The sequence below is a fragment of the Tetrao urogallus genome, assembly GCF_951394365.1.
Source record: "Tetrao urogallus genome assembly, chromosome: 4".
Taxonomy (NCBI): Eukaryota; Metazoa; Chordata; class Aves; order Galliformes; family Phasianidae; genus Tetrao; species Tetrao urogallus.
The window spans coordinates 9514123-9529440 of NC_136817.1; the positions used below are offsets into that span (position 1 = coordinate 9514123).

The 15318-nt window shown below is 51.1% G+C and overlaps 1 protein-coding gene across 2 annotated transcripts; it reads left to right on the plus strand.

Moving 5' to 3' along the window:
* Positions 1–9203: 9203 nt before the first annotated feature.
* NOCT (nocturnin) lies at positions 9204–13281 on the plus strand (the record flags this gene model as incomplete). Of its 2 annotated transcripts, none has more annotated exons than XM_079534755.1 (3): positions 9204–9361; positions 11388–11671; positions 12446–13281. In XM_079534755.1, the coding sequence occupies 3 exons, from the start codon at positions 9204–9206 to the stop codon at positions 13279–13281; spliced, it is 1278 nt and encodes a 425-aa protein (XP_079390881.1). The 2 variants fall into 2 exon arrangements, with proteins under 2 accessions (XP_079390881.1, XP_079390882.1); XM_079534756.1 differs by having other exon boundaries at positions 9204–9357; positions 11402–11671.
* Between the last annotated feature and the right edge of the window lie 2037 nt (positions 13282–15318).

Genomic DNA, 15318 nt, shown 5'->3' on the forward strand with positions numbered 1-15318 from the left:
TTGCTGAAGCGTTGTCAAATTCTTACAAGTGCCTATATATCTTTCACGGCAGGCCACTGGGACTGATACAAAAACATTTCAAGGCTTCTGTAGATTTTTTTCCTGCCTTTAAAAGAAGACGTATAAAGAACAAATAAGTCAAAATGATAAATTATGACAGAAAAAAAAAATCAACATTTGAATTGCTTGATAATAGCACGAGCGTAGGGCTTGAGGGAAGATTACAGCAGCATCGGGGAGGAACAGAACTTAAAGTTATTTAAAAGTAATAGAAACCCTCTAGGATCTGCAATCCCTCCATTGTTTCCCTTTGGAAAAGTGGTTTTCAGAAGCTCCAATTAACCTTAATTGAATTCTGCCTTAGCAATATCCAGGATTTTAATTGACTGGGAAGGTGATCATAAATCTCTGTTCAAAATACAGCTTGGCCATTAGCAATTCCCAGAATGGCACGGCAACGTGCCTCAGAGAAGGACTAGGCTGTTCTGCAGGTAAAGGGAGCTTAAAAAAAGATGGAGACTGACTTTTTACACAGTCTGATGGTGGTAAAACAACGGGGAACAGATTTAAACTAAAAGAGGGGAAATTTAGGTTGGACTTCAAAGAGGAAATCCTTTACTCAGAGGGTACTGAGGCAGTGGCACAGCTGCCCAGAGAAGCTGTGGGTGCCCCATCCCTGGAGCTTCTCAAGGCCAGGTTGGATGGGACTCTGGGCAGCCTGAGCTGGTGGGGGGGCAGCCCTGCCCGCAGTAGAGGGTTGTAGTTAGATGGACTTTAAGTTCCTTTCCAACACAAGCCATTCTATGAATTCATAAGAGTGCTGTTAGACCGTAAAACAAGTGTTCAAAGGTGAAAATCCCAGCAGCAAAAGCCAGTCTAATGGGCAGCCATCCTCTCCAGTGCTCAGAGTCAAGGAAGAAGGACCAACATATCAAGGATCCTGCCCCCATCATCCTTGAAGGCTGCCGCACATTATCCCAAACTTCTGGTCTGAGAGAGACATCCTAGACCTCTCACCTCTCGGTCACCAGCAGGTGCCCACCTGCTGCACTGCGTGGCTAAGACACATGGACAAAACAGCCCTTCAGACCTCAGTGAGCACACATTTACCAGCACTTAGCTGGGCACTGAGCTCAGCCACAGGCAAACTGGCACGAAGAAGGGCTATGAGCTCAGTTCCATTCAAAAACCTTGAAATACATAGGTCTTGGAGTGCTCACGGTCATCAAAGCACTACATAGCACAGCCTCTCACCCGTACTACAGCTCTGGCCAGCACACAATTATTGGCAGATCAGTTCTGTAGCTGAATGAGCTAATGCAGTAGTCAGAGGAAAAATAGATCTAACACAGACACATACCTTCAGATAGTTAAACATGCACACGAGGATGTGCTGCCCCAATTCTAGTTCCTATAGAGGTCAGTGGATGGCAGCACCTGAGCAAAGTCAAAGGAGCTCAGAGAGAAGTGAAAACAAAGGCCCTGCTGGTCCCCTTAGGGCTACTGGAATCAGAAGGACAAATAAAAGATCTTGGGGTCTGTTTTCTTTACTGCTGGATATAAATCCCATTTGCTTTAATAAGAATTTACATCACACAGCAATAAGACAGGACCCTGGCTTCTAGCTGCATGCTCGGACAGCATCACCTGTGTTTAGAAATAATACCATCACATGCAGAGGAGTCACAGGAACTTGGGAACACCTAGAAAGCCTTCGCCCAGGCTGAGGCAATGGGCAGCTGCATACAGGAGCAACTTGAGGACAGAGAGGATGCCTGAACCCACAGCCACCACACACACCTGCCTTCACTTTATTCCAAGCCCAGTGAAGCTACAGCTGAGCCTGAGGTATACAAGGCAGTTCGACATCGGACTGGCACTGCCAGCCCACTGATCCCCTACACCTGCTAGCTGCCAGTTCAGCTCCCAGTGGGAGCTCTAACTTCAGAAGAATAATTCTAAGGCCTCTTTTTGTCATCTTTGCTCTGCAACGGGCTTCTGCCGCTGGGGAGGGGTAACTGCAAAGAGGTGGGGCTTTTCTGATTTTAGTGCTCCACAAAAGAAGGAAAAGCAGCTCCAAGGCATATAAAAAGAAGCATGGATATTCTAAAGCCTCTTTCAAAACTGTCCCTTCCTCCCTAGCATATGAGAATGATAGAAAGAGGCCTTTTACAAGGGTAAGTAGTGACAAGACAAGGAGAAATGGTTTAAACTAAACGAAGGCGATGAGGCCCTGGAGCAGACTGCCCAGAAAAGTTGCCCTGGGAGCAAAAAGGACCAAACGCAGACCTGTTTTGTCTGCCCACCCTGCCCTCTCAGCTCTCAAAGCCCTTGAGGCTCCAGGGACAGCTCAACACACACAGGGGCAGCAGAGCCTGCCCTGCACTGCAGGACATCCTAACGTCCAGATCCATTGGAGAAGAGACTTGGGCAGGTCAGCCACCTGTGGCAGCACCAGGGATGTTTTGGGCTTGGCCAAGACTGGGAGGAAAAGGAAGCCGGACCAAGGAAAACAGGCAAGCCCTGCACCCTCACCCACCCTGGAGTGCCCTGGGAGGCAAAGCCTGGCCCTCCCTCTGCAGGCAGCTTTGCCTGGTAGAGCAGCCAGCTCCAGCCAGGATGGCCTTTAGCCTACATAGCTGCATTCTCCATGCTGTCTTTCACAAAGCAGGCTATTACTTTCCTGGCATCTCATTCATGAGCTGCTGAGCAATGTGCAGCGATGGTAACAGTCATGACACAGAAATACTGATTGCATCTCTGCAGCACCCAAATTCAGTCCTTTTAATAGAAGTTCTGTTACTGTTCTTCCCAGCACAGCAAGAATTTCTCTTCTAAAATGTATCTCTCTTATTCGATATCATGGATGGTCTATTTCTCTGGCAGTAAAACATCCGCTCTGTCATCAGGTTTAGAGTTGAAATCAATCCAGGAGCACAATGTTAGTTCAATAACAATCCATTTTGGCAGAACAAATCTGCGGTGCCCAGCTGACCACCTGGACCCACCGCTGCCCATTGGAGCGGTGCTGGTGCCACGGTCCTCCCTCCCCACACACCACCCCAGGGCTGCCTTTCCAGAGTCAAGAGTGGATATTTGATGCTCAGCGACAAGAGTTGCATAATGGAGGCAATGCATCTTCGGTGGAGAAAAATGACAGCCGCAATAAGGCAACTAAACCAATTCATCACTTAATGCAAAGCATTATTGTGCTGCAGCCAGAGCAGTGCACCGGGATTGATTACAAACAGGATGACACCTCCCTATGGACTGTCTGCTGTATTATTATAAATAAATACCCATTCATTCTGGAGTCTGTATTACTGCAGAGGATAGATTATAGCTCGAGTATGCAGTAAATATCCCATTGAGTACAATGTCCCTTCCTCTCCAACAAATGATTTTTGTCTCACATAATACAGTTTCGTGAACAAGATAAGGGAACAGAGAACCGCCAGGAGACAGAGAGATCTGCCAAAATCTCGATGGGTATTAAGGGGCCACTGCCATGAAGGACACACCAAAACTTCACTCACTCGTCGGCAGAGGGGGCAGAAGGCTGCAGAAGGCTCCTAGATGGGAGCAAAGTTCCAAAATCTCCCGAAGACCGCCAGCGAGACAACAGCACGCCTTTCCGTTTACAAACTTTCTCCATCCCCTACAAAACGAAGCGTCCCATTTTGCAGTTCAGGTGGCTAAACAGGCAGCAAACAAATTGGATCCCGAGAGAACAGAGGAAGCTGCAGAAGAGCCAGGAGCTCAGCCAGACTCCAGCTGCCAGCAGCGGTGCCTTGCTGTATCCCCAGGGAGGCCTCGCACACATGGGAGAGCAGCTTTGGAACAAACTGTGCTGTTCGCTAATGTGGCCAGCAGAATATCAAGCAGTAACAAAAGCAGTATTTTCCTTCCTCTCTATGTCCTCTCCTTTCCGTGTTTTCCTTCTCTTCAAATAGCAGAGAAACCCTGCTCTACACACACACGTAAAAAGTAAAAACACCCAGGCGATTTTGCACCTCCAGTCAAAATGGCAGCTTTCCCTTTGATTGTACATTCCAAACCACACAAGGATTGCTCAGTTTCCTTTGACTGTTTTACAAAGTGTGATCTCCATCTCCACTTGTGGCTGCTGGCTTCCTCGCCACCCAGTATTTTCACCCATGGGCAATCCAGGCACGTTTTCAGAAGCTTTAACTGATAATCATCTGACAGGGAGCTGCTCTTCCCATTTTTCTTAGGGTCTAATTGAACCCTGTGAAGAGCCCCAAGAGGAATTTGGGGCTGCTGTGGCAATCCTACTTCCCAGGGAGCCCATCATCACCATTCACACATGGTCTACCCACAGGTGCCAGCACTGACCATTCCCAAATTTCATAGTATTCAACCACAAGGAGCTGGATGAGAGCACCTCATCCCTTCCTACTTCTATTACTCACTCCAAAATCACAAGAAAACAGCAGAATGCACAAGGGTGTGTATGTATCATCTCTTAAGGAAGAGAAAAAAATGGCCACAGAGTGAAATAGAGGCAGGTCTGGCACGGGCAGCGTGTTAATAAGCTGTAATGCCTGTCAATCTGAAAAGAAGCAGTATTCCCAAAGCACAGCTCTCAACATTCCATTCCAAGTTAAAATCTTGAAGGAAGCAAATTCTATAATTGAGAGGACATCTGCAACACTGAATTCACACCAAAATGTAAATAAAAAGCAGCAGAAGCCAGGTTTGCCTTGTTATCCAGTCTGCCTGAAGCACAGTTTATTACTGCCATAACTAGCTGGTGGCAGCATCCCTCGAACTGATTAAAAATCTAGAGGAAAAAGAGAGGGAAGAACGATACTGTGCTGCTCAAGCACTGTTTACTCTTTGCAGATAAGATAACATAAGCACGGAGGCAAATACAGACAGTAAAAACTGCCTCACATACCTACACTTGGCCACAAGAAACAGCAGATAACCAGGCAGAGAAGATGCCCTGCACAGCTGGTGGTACAGATGCAGCCAGCACCCTTCACCCTTACACCCATAATCTCGTGGCATAGCAGAATAAAAGGGCTAAGTGTGCTCATGCAACTCAGAAGGCCAACAGTATTCAGGGCTGCATCAAGAGGGGCAGGTAGCAGGGAGAGAGAGAGGATTGTCCCCCCCTCTACACTGCCCTCACAATGCCCCATCTGAAGTACAGTGTCCAAGTATGGGGATCCCAACACAAGTAAGACACAGAGCCATGGAGCCAAAGCTAGCCTACCCTTGCAGCTGCATGGAGATGGATGCTAAGGCAGACCACTTTCAAATCCATGGGTGATGGCTATAATTTGAGCCTTGCATATCCAACAGGGATGCTGGGATTGCAGGAAGCCCCTCTGGGCAGCCTGGTGCGATAGGGACCAGCCCAATGGTCCGAGCAAAGACACAGAGCACAACCAGGCCCAGCAAGTCTGCCTGTATAGGGACCTCTGAGAAAAAAAACAGATCTTTTAAGAGCCAGTGGGAGGTGGCTTTTTCCATATGCATTTCCTCTCACCTCAGTGTAACTGCTAACAATTAGGACTGAAGGATTGGAGCTGGCCTTCATGTTCATTCTTGAACATTCAAATTAAGGTGATAGGTGAAGTTTCCTTTAAGAGGTGAGAAGTCACTGCATCTCACAGTGGTGTGACAGTGCCTAAGTACAGTGGAACTGCAATTTCCTGTGTTTGCCAGAAAAGCCAGAATTGCCACTGCAGATGGTTATGGGACAAGGTGACGGTTGGCTGCTCCAACCAGCAGCAGCTGGATAGGGTTCAGGTCTGTGGCTGTGAATGTGCTTTAATTCCTGCATACACCCACCCCAGTGAGCACAAAGGCCAAGTGCTAGCAGGCAGTGGGAGCCTGGACTTGAGTACAAAATCCCCTCACCAGAAAAAAACCCTGACTGTGCTCGCCCTTGGGCCCCACACAGCCCTGCAGGAGGCTGTGCTGAGCGGTGATCTCTCCCCACAAGACACACTATCAGACTTCCTGAAGCCAGCAATGATCAACTACCCCAGTTTCACCATGCTCACAAAGTATGTTTTCTGGTCCATGGGTTTGCTCCATACCACGTCATCGCCAGACCAGGTCACTGAGCACCCCTGCTTAACCTTCCACAAGGTATTTCCACATGCCATCAAAACAGGAGGGTCCCTCCATAACATCTCCCTATCCCACATACCCTATGAAGGCTATTATTTCAGCAAGAGCCCCCCGGTAGCCAAAACCCCCACTCCTGTGGGGACCCCCGTGCCGCCTTCAAGTGCCTGGGGCTCACTGCTCTCCTGAGGGCACTGGCTGCTGTCCCAACTCAAATTGAGCCCTGAACAAGGTCTTACCTGGAGTGAAGACCCATCCGGAATACTGCATCCAGGCCTGGGGCCCCCTGCACAAGAAAGATGTAGAACTCTTGGAACAGGTCCAGAGAAGGACCACTAAGACGATCAGAGGCTGATCAGAGGTGGTTGGTGACCCTGCACATAGCAGGGGGGTTGAAACTAGAAGATCATTGTGGTCCCTTTCAACCCAGGCCATCCTATAATTCTTTCATGCCAAGGTCCTGGTCAAAGGACTTACATAGTCCCTGTTTCCATAAGAAGGATAACCTGATCAAAGCTGTTTCTGGTCTGTCCACTGTATTGCAACCTCCTAACATGCTATTTTAAAGAAATCACATTCCTGAACCTATCACACAGCTCTTTTCCTACCTACTTTTGGTCAGCAGTGGGCGCATCACTACTTCATACCAAAAAGCCAATGCTGCTGTGTCACACATTTCTCTTCTGGCTGGGAAACTTCGGTGGGATCGTGGGAGAGAGATTCACACGTGCCAACAGGTGGATTTGGTTTTCACTTTACAGTCAGGTACATCAAGATCAGCTTCTAGCTTTGCCTTCCTCTGTCAATTCCCTTCTGGAATCGCAGCTAATGAAAGCCTGTTCCTAAGAGGCCATACAAATATCATAATATCCCTGAAATAAAAAAGAAAAATCAGAATTCCTTTTAAAGAAAACAATGAGAATATCATGAACTCAGAAAGCCCAGCTGCTCTACCAAAAAAAATGTCAGCAGGCTCACCCAAACTCAAGCACATATGTGCTAATAAGAGACTACTTTGATGAAAACAAATGGGGAAGAAAGCTAGTGGATGAGCCCTGAGAGTCACTCACACAGGAGAAACAAGAGCGTAGAGAGAGCTTTCCACACCTTGTAAATCTGCCCTACAAGTGAGAGCCTGCCATTCTGTGTTTGATGCAACACAGATACGCAACTCAGAGGAATTTGCTATAAAATACAACTGTTTGTGGGATACACACTTCACTCCAAGCAGAGAGGCTTTTGCACACCCTGGGCTTGGCACAAGCTTGGCAGGAATTGAACATTCACCCCTGGCACTCAGCTGGCACAAGCTGGCACCGAGCACTTACGTAACCACAGGGACAGGTGGCACTGGATGGGCTGCACTCTGAGCAGGCAGACAGACAGTGGGACGGATGTGGGAGCGGCAGCAGCCCTGCCTCTGAGGCAGCCCAATCACCGCACATGGACCAGCACTCCCTCGGGGAAAGTCCAGAGCTGCCCAGCTGCCAACACCGCCTCTGTGAGGAACTTGCCAGCTGGAACCCAACCACTGGAGAGGTCGGTCACCAGGACACCAGGGCACCGTGAAACTGAGGGAATAAAGTGTGAAAAGCAGAGGTTATTCCCCAGTTGGAACGTTAGCACTCTGGAGGTTATTTCTACCGAGGCTCTGGATCCCTCCTGGCCTTCCCACCTCAGCTGTGGCAGGCCCCAGTCAGCACCTTGCTTCTCAAGGGGAGCCAGACAGCAGTGTTACTCAGTACATAAATACCTTGCTCACCATTTACAGGAGGGCTTCCACAAACGCTTATAGAAGTGCATGAAACCGCTGTCCCCAAGATGCTCTCCTTGCTTGGGGCAACCCCAGCCCTATATCTCTGTGTGCCATCGAGCGTGTGGCCACCGTGAGCCCTGCATACTGCAGGGCCAGCACCTCCACCACTGCTATCCTGCAAGGGAAAGCACTGACCACAAACAAAACCTGGCCCTGCCACAGCACCCACTCTACAGCCTTCCTCATGGGCCACTCCAACCTTACTGCCTCTCCAAAAACTGGCACATAGCAGAATTTCATCAGGTCAGCACAACACAACAGCCCTGCCGTGCTCAAATAGCCCCCAGCCTGCCTGCAGGCGTCCCAAAGCCACACCCAAAGTCCCACAGGTGCCCAGAAGCCAATGCCTAAGTGCTGCTCAACGACCTAAACTGTGAGCATCCTACTGCTTTCTCTCAGGATATGGGCTGCAGGCAGCACGGGAATCCCTGGGGCTGCAGAAATAGAGCCAGGCACCCCACGGCAACCAAGGAGAAGAGACACGAGATGTTTTGGGAAGCTGAGTCACACGTACCCTAAATGAACAGCACACTCTGTGCATTTCCAGGAGAACTCGTATTTCCCATTCCTGGCCAGCGAGCCGCGTCACTCTACAACATAGCAGCCAAAGCACCGGTTCGCACCTGGGAGCACAGCCCGCCCGGCTCTAGTGCAAAGCAGTCGGTGGGGAAAACAGCTGCGTGTTCAGAGAGCATCCGCCCTTCAGGGAAAGGGGACGGAGGATAGATTACAGGGAAACAAAAAAGCCGGCGGAATGCTAACTTCATACCTTTAACAGTTACACGCCCAAGGCGCAGCGTAAGCGTTACGAAGGCGAACCGGCACGCGGTCGCTCCCAGGCAGGCGCAGCGCAACGCAGCGCCAAACAGACGCACAACCCCTGGCTCCGCACGCCGCCTCGTGGCGCCACGCCTGATACGCGGGCAGCACCGCCCCCCGCGCTCGAACGTCACGCGTTGCCGCTGCCGTCACGGCGGGTTCCGCGGCGACGCCTCCGCCGGGCGAGCCCACTTCGCGGCCGCGCGGGGGGAGCGAGGCGATCGGCACGGGGCGACCCCGCGCCACGCGGCCACGTCCGCGGCATCGAGAGTCCCGGAACGCTACCGGGGAGATCCCACCGGAGGTCCGAGCCCCGAGCTCGGCGGGGAACGGGCGGCTGGCCCGCGCGGCGCTCCCCCGCCAGGCGGAGCTGGTAGGTGCCGGACGCTCCGTCGCCGTCGCCCGTAAAAGCGCCGCCGCGGGGCGGGCGCGGAGCCGCTGCTGTAGCCGCCCCGCCGGTAGCATGTACCAGGGTCCCGCGCGCTGCCTCTGCTCGGCGCTGCCCGCCTTTCGCCGCGCGCCCGCCGCCGCCTCGCCGCCCCTGCGGCCTCGCCGTCCGCCGGCCCTCGGTCCCGCCGCCCCGCGGGCTGCAGCGGGGGCCGCGCCGCCCCCCGCAGGTGGGTGCCGGGAGAGGTGGGGGGGAGAGCGATCCCGTGCGGCCGGCCGGGACCGAGGGGCGTAGGGGTGCGGCCCGGGTCTGCCCCAGTCCCCGAGTGGCGGCGCTGGGCGGAGCCGAGCCCCCCGTTGGTTGGTTCCGGCTCTCCGGTGCTCTAGGAGCTCCGCTGTCAGAGCCGTGCTGCGCACCGGTGTGACGCGCCGAGGCGGGGCGCTGGGCACGGCGCGGTCGGCTGCGGTCGAGCGCGGGTGGCGGTCGAGGTCCCGTGCGTGCCGGTGGCCGTGCCGCGCTCGAAACGCGAGAGCCCGGCCTCGCGGCCCCGGGTGCGAAAACTGCCCGAGGTCGCTCCCCTGGCAGGCCCCGTGTCCTGACACGAGGTCAGGGCCCGACGCTAAAGCCGTCTCCTGACCGGGCCTGTAGAGTGTCACTCGGGCAGGGTTTCAGCTCTGGCTGTGACTGGCGCCGAGTCCCACCGTGCCGTTCCCGCACGCTGCCAAAATCAAGGCTTGAACGGCAAGCGGCAGCAAGGGCTGCACGCGTAGTGGAACAGCGGAAAGCCGGTGTGTCACACCAGGACAACGAGCACTGGGGTTGGGGCTGGAGGTGTGGCAGTGCTCTCTGCTTCACTAGGACAGCTGTCCCACGGGCCTTGGCTACGAAGCAGAGCCTTCACAGTAAAGAGCACGGTCCTGTCATTAGGTGACAGAAAAAGCCTTGGACTTTGTGCCGTGTTCTTCGAAAGGCTGAGACCACACCTCGGCTGAGAAGGTGCCCTCTTGTCCCTTTCTCTTTCTTCCTCTTCTACGCACTCACTGAGTAACTGCAGGCGGTGCTGAGCTGGCATTTCCCATTGCAACATCACACCGTGGGAGCTGTCTGTGCTCAACCCCTGCTGCTCAAGGACAACCTCGAGAGAGTGTTTCCTGGTGCGCTCTCCTTCCCCACACAGCAGTGTTGGGGTCCTGCTCAGGGGCTTCATGGCTGTGCCCTGTTCCCTGGCCATTAAGTGGTATCTCTTCTGCTTGTGCTCGGCTTCTGGACAATAGTTTGAACTGACCACATTTCTGGAATTGAAGTGCTGTAAGCAGTCCCTTAGAAGCTCACCTCTTAGCCTGGGGAGCTCCTGGTACCTCACTAGGGATGGAGATGGGGTGAGGATGGAGGATTTCCTATGTCCAATTTCTCTTCCTAACTTACTGCCTTCAAGCAGCGCTAAGCAACCCCTAACTGAGCATAGTAGAGGCACTATTCCATTAGCTTACACATCTGGAACACCTAAGTATTTTTTTTTAGTACCTTTAAAAGCACCTGTTTTACTAGTCCGTGAGTCTCCTGCTCATTTATCTGCCTCCCCTCATTCCCTGAGCTGCTCAGGCTCCTGTCCTGCTTCTTCCCCTCCCGCCAGGCCTGGCCCTGCCACATGCCTGTCACCAGCCCACACAGAAAGCAGTGCTGTGAACCGTGTCTCCTCTCCCCACCCCAAGCTGTGAGCTTGCTGAAACACTCAGGGAAAGTTGCTGCTGTAAGGGGGAATAAAATCCTAGACGGAGGTTGCTATTAAATATTAACCTGAAGCAGAGAGTCAGCTAACTGCTGCTCCATGGGCCTTCAGTCATCCACATTGGGAACAGGGCACTGGGCTGTGCAGCTCGTTGCCTTCGTTAACGCTGTGCGTGGAACAGGGAGCAGGCAGTGTCTGTTTACCTGCTGGGCTCTCCTCGGTGAGGAGGGAAAAAGTACACTTTGTTCTGCTTTCCACAAAGCGTGCAGAAGTTAATCATAGCCCTCCTTCTGAATGAAAACCTCCTTTCTCCGCTTATGGGATGCCTGCACGCTGTCTTAAACGAGAGGGTTTGCATGCTGCAGCAGTTGCGGCACCCGGTAACAAGCAAAACGAGACGGGACCGTGAGCAGAACTAATCCCTATCTCTGCATCTCTGTTTTGTCTTGGGAGCAAGTTTCTGCACAAACCCCACGTGACTCATGCGCAACAAGATTATCTATAAGGCATATGAACATCGCTCATGCCAGATTTCCCTCTGCAGCTTGTTCCATGGGAAACAGCACCAGCCGGCTCTACAGCGCGCTCGCCAAGACGCTGAGCAGCAGTGCAGTGTCCCAGCACCAGGACTGCCTGGAGCAGCCTGACTCAGCTCAGCTGGAGCCCATAGACCCCAAGGACCTGCTGGAGGAATGCCAGCTCGTTCTGCAAAAACGACCACCTCGCTTCCAGAGGAACTTTGTGGACCTGAAGAAAAACACAGCCAGTAACCACCGCCCCATCCGGGTCATGCAGTGGAACATCCTCGCCCAAGGTAGGAGCTCAAATTGGAACCTGAAGACCAAATGCAGCAAGTAGTTTAAAATGCAGGTGTGTCTGTGCAGTTAGACACGTCTGGGGCTGACAGGATTAAGGGAGAGAGATGACTGATGCGAGGCCCAGCTGATAGGGGGAAATTTTAAGCACCTGAAACGGCAACTTGTTTTCCGTTCGGAAGGAAAGAAAAAAGGGCTCCCTCTTCTGCCATCTCTGAATCCAGAAGTTGCTCTGAATGCCTGACTTAGAACATGCTGTGTCCAAAAAAGACACGCCTGTCACTTTTAGTTGTCAGCTCCCAGAACAGAGACCCATCTCTGTAAGATTCTTTGTAAAGCTCTTCTGTTTTCTAATTGGTGCATCGCTGAACTATTTGGGGATTCAGGTGTAATTGGTGCATCTCTGAACTGTTTGGGGATTCAGGTGTAATTGGTGCATCGCTGAACTGTTTGGGGATTCAGGTGGGTTACAGGAATTCTTAGTTCTTCCAAATAATCACTATCGATTTTTCTCAGAGCCCTAAAGTCAGGACTGTGAGTTGAATTATGCAACAGCCTCACCTTTGGGGTGGGAGAGGGCAATCCTGTGCGTAAGAACTGCCCTCGTATTCTCTACTTAAGTAACCCCTGCAGTGCTGCATTTTGTCTCAGGTAAGCTGTGGCAGCCACAGGTGGAAGACAGTGTGGTGACCTTTGTGAAGAAGGGGAAGAAGTCTCGAATTTGAGTTACTTTTGCCACTGCTAACTTCCTTCTTTCACACCTCTCATTTCAGCTCTTGGAGAAGGCAAAGACAACTTCGTCCAGTGCCCCATGGAAGCTCTGAAATGGGAGGAGAGGAAGTGCCTCATCCTGGAGGAAATCCTTGCCTACAAGCCGGATATCTTGTGCCTGCAAGAAGTCGACCACTACTTTGACACCTTCGAGCCACTCCTGAGCCGACTGGGCTATCAATGCACTTTCTTCCCGAAGCCGTGGTCGCCGTGCCTAGATGTGGAGCAGAACAACGGGCCGGACGGCTGCGCCTTGTTTTTCCTCAAAGAACGCTTCGAGCTCATCAACAGCGCAAACATCCGGCTCACCGCCATGAAACTGAAGACCAACCAAGTAGCCATAGCTCAGACACTGAAGTGCAGTGAAACTGGAAGACTGTTCTGCATCGCCGTCACCCACCTGAAGGCTCGTACTGGCTGGGAGAGGTTCCGCTCTGCGCAGGGCTGCGACCTGCTCCAGAACCTGAAGAGCATCACCCAGGGTGCAAAGATCCCTCTGATCATCTGCGGAGACTTCAACGCGGAGCCGACCGAGGAGGTCTACAGAGAATTCTCCAACTCCAGCCTCAACTTAAACAGCGCGTACAAGCTGCTGAGCCCCGACGGGCAGTCAGAGCCCCCGTACACCACCTGGAAGATTCGGCCCTCGGGAGAGTGCCGGCATACGCTGGATTATATCTGGTATTCCCAGCATGCCTTGAATGTGAACTCAGCCCTAGGCTTGCTGACTGAAGAGCAAATTGGGCCCAACAGGCTGCCCTCGTTCAATTACCCTTCAGATCACCTGTCGTTGGTGTGTGACTTTAGTTTTAACCAAGACCCTGACAGACTGTTATAATTGGTTGGAATGCCACCCGATATTGCCATATGTTAATTCACCGTTGTTTTGTGTTACTGAAAACTTCTGAGGCTAGAAGCTATTAAGGATGAGGAAGTACCGTTGACTAAACATTCTTTTAGGCACTTGTTTGGAATTACACTTACCCTTCAGAGCTCGTTCATCCGTAGCCTCTGAAGGAGGAAGAAAGGAGTCAGTGTTCTTGTAATGATGGTCTTTCTGTACTCAGATTTGAAAACTGGAAGGGAAATGAGCTTTATCCTTTCACTAACCCCTGTGCTAAGAGTATAATCCTCTAATGAATGCGGAGGCCTGAGTATTTAAAGTTAAATGTGCGTATGTAAAACAGTTTGCCCTGGCAGCATGCTAATTTTGTTTATTTGATGTTAAGCTTGTGCCGGTACCAAAGGGAACAAAGCTTGACTTCTCAGATTCTGTTAAGTCCTTTTCTGTTGCAGATGAAGGAAGCTAAACAAGGTGTAGACATGAACAAATCTAACATCAGATTGGTGTAGTCTTCTTATTTCCACACGACTTAAGAGGAAGACTATTGAAAGTGAAGGGGTAACAACACAGTGTAAGCAAGGCCCTCTCCAGCGAGTGAGGAAACGGGCTAACTGCAGCACATCCTGTAGTGACATCCTCACTTTTCCAAAGAATGCGCATGAGTCCATCACACGGATGCTCTGTAGGTGTACATGCTGTGCTTCCCTCCAGAGTACACGCCTAACAAGGAGTGTTTTCTTGTCTGCTTCAAGTATTACCTTTATAAATGGTTTAAATTGATATCCTTGTCCATCTTGCAGTTTCAGTAAAAGGCCAATCTTCATTTTGAAAGACTTCCTTTTATTTATCTTCGGAACCTAGATTTACACTGGAACCTGTTAGAAAACAAATTTTATTTATTGTGAGAAGCTGGTAATCCTGTACCTGACTTGAAATCGCACGGCAGCAGCACTCAGGAGCACTTACAGGTCCTCTTTCTGTGGCCCAGATCCTAGGCCATGACAGAGGTGGGGTAGGGTGGTAGCTGTTGTGTGTGACATGGGTATTGAATATGTGGATTGTATATGTGCCACTGTGCCAGGATGTGGGGAAGGGAAAGGAGAGAACCAATAATTGGAGTTGGTCTGACATGTAGATAGCTTGGAGACTCGGCAAAGCAAATAAAGCAGTACTTCCATGCTGCATAAGGCCCACGGTAACTTGTAAATGTTCCAGTTGTTTAATAATAAAAGTCCTTTGGAAAAGAAAATATCCTGTACTGCCATCTTTTACATTTCCTTAGTATAAGTGGATGATACTATCGCTTCCAGACCTTCCTCCTGGTCCACAGTCCTAACCTTACTAATCGTCACAGCCACTTTCATAGCAAGCGGTGTTTCTCAAACTTGCATGCCTACATTTCACAGCACATCTGTAGGGAAAGGGGTTACACTTCAGGAGAAGTTAAGCTGCCTTCTCCCCTAGTTAGTAATGAAGCCTAGGCCTTAAATTACCCTAAGTATTTCTCTTCCCATCAGCTGTCTGACACTACGAACAGTGCCAGCCCTCACCTCAGGACTGCACCCCAGGCTGCACGTGTTCCTCCCTGAGGAGCCACTAATGATGCCTACCAGGGCTGGCTCCTCACAACAGGCAGCTCCGGTTGTCGCTTACGAAACACCTGAAGGGCAAGAAATCATACAGGTATGTGCTTTCCACAGCCCATGAATTACACTACAGCATGGATGTATTAAACAGCACTGCTAATAGGCATCTACCACAGAAGTCACACCAGAGAGCTGGGGTTTATATTCATCCTCTTCTGTTAGTTTCTGGAAGAAACTACACTTGCAGTAGTAAGGCAAAGATAAGCATACATTATTATTAATCAGATAATGCAGAGCCGTCTTTAAACAAAGCCAAAACATACAAAAAAAAAAGCTCTGATTTCCATTTTGCTTTTGTGTGAGTAGCTCCATTTTCTGAATGGTATCCAAGCGTTCATATGCGTGGCACTGCTTCACAGTGCCCAGGATAGATAGTGCCCTGGCT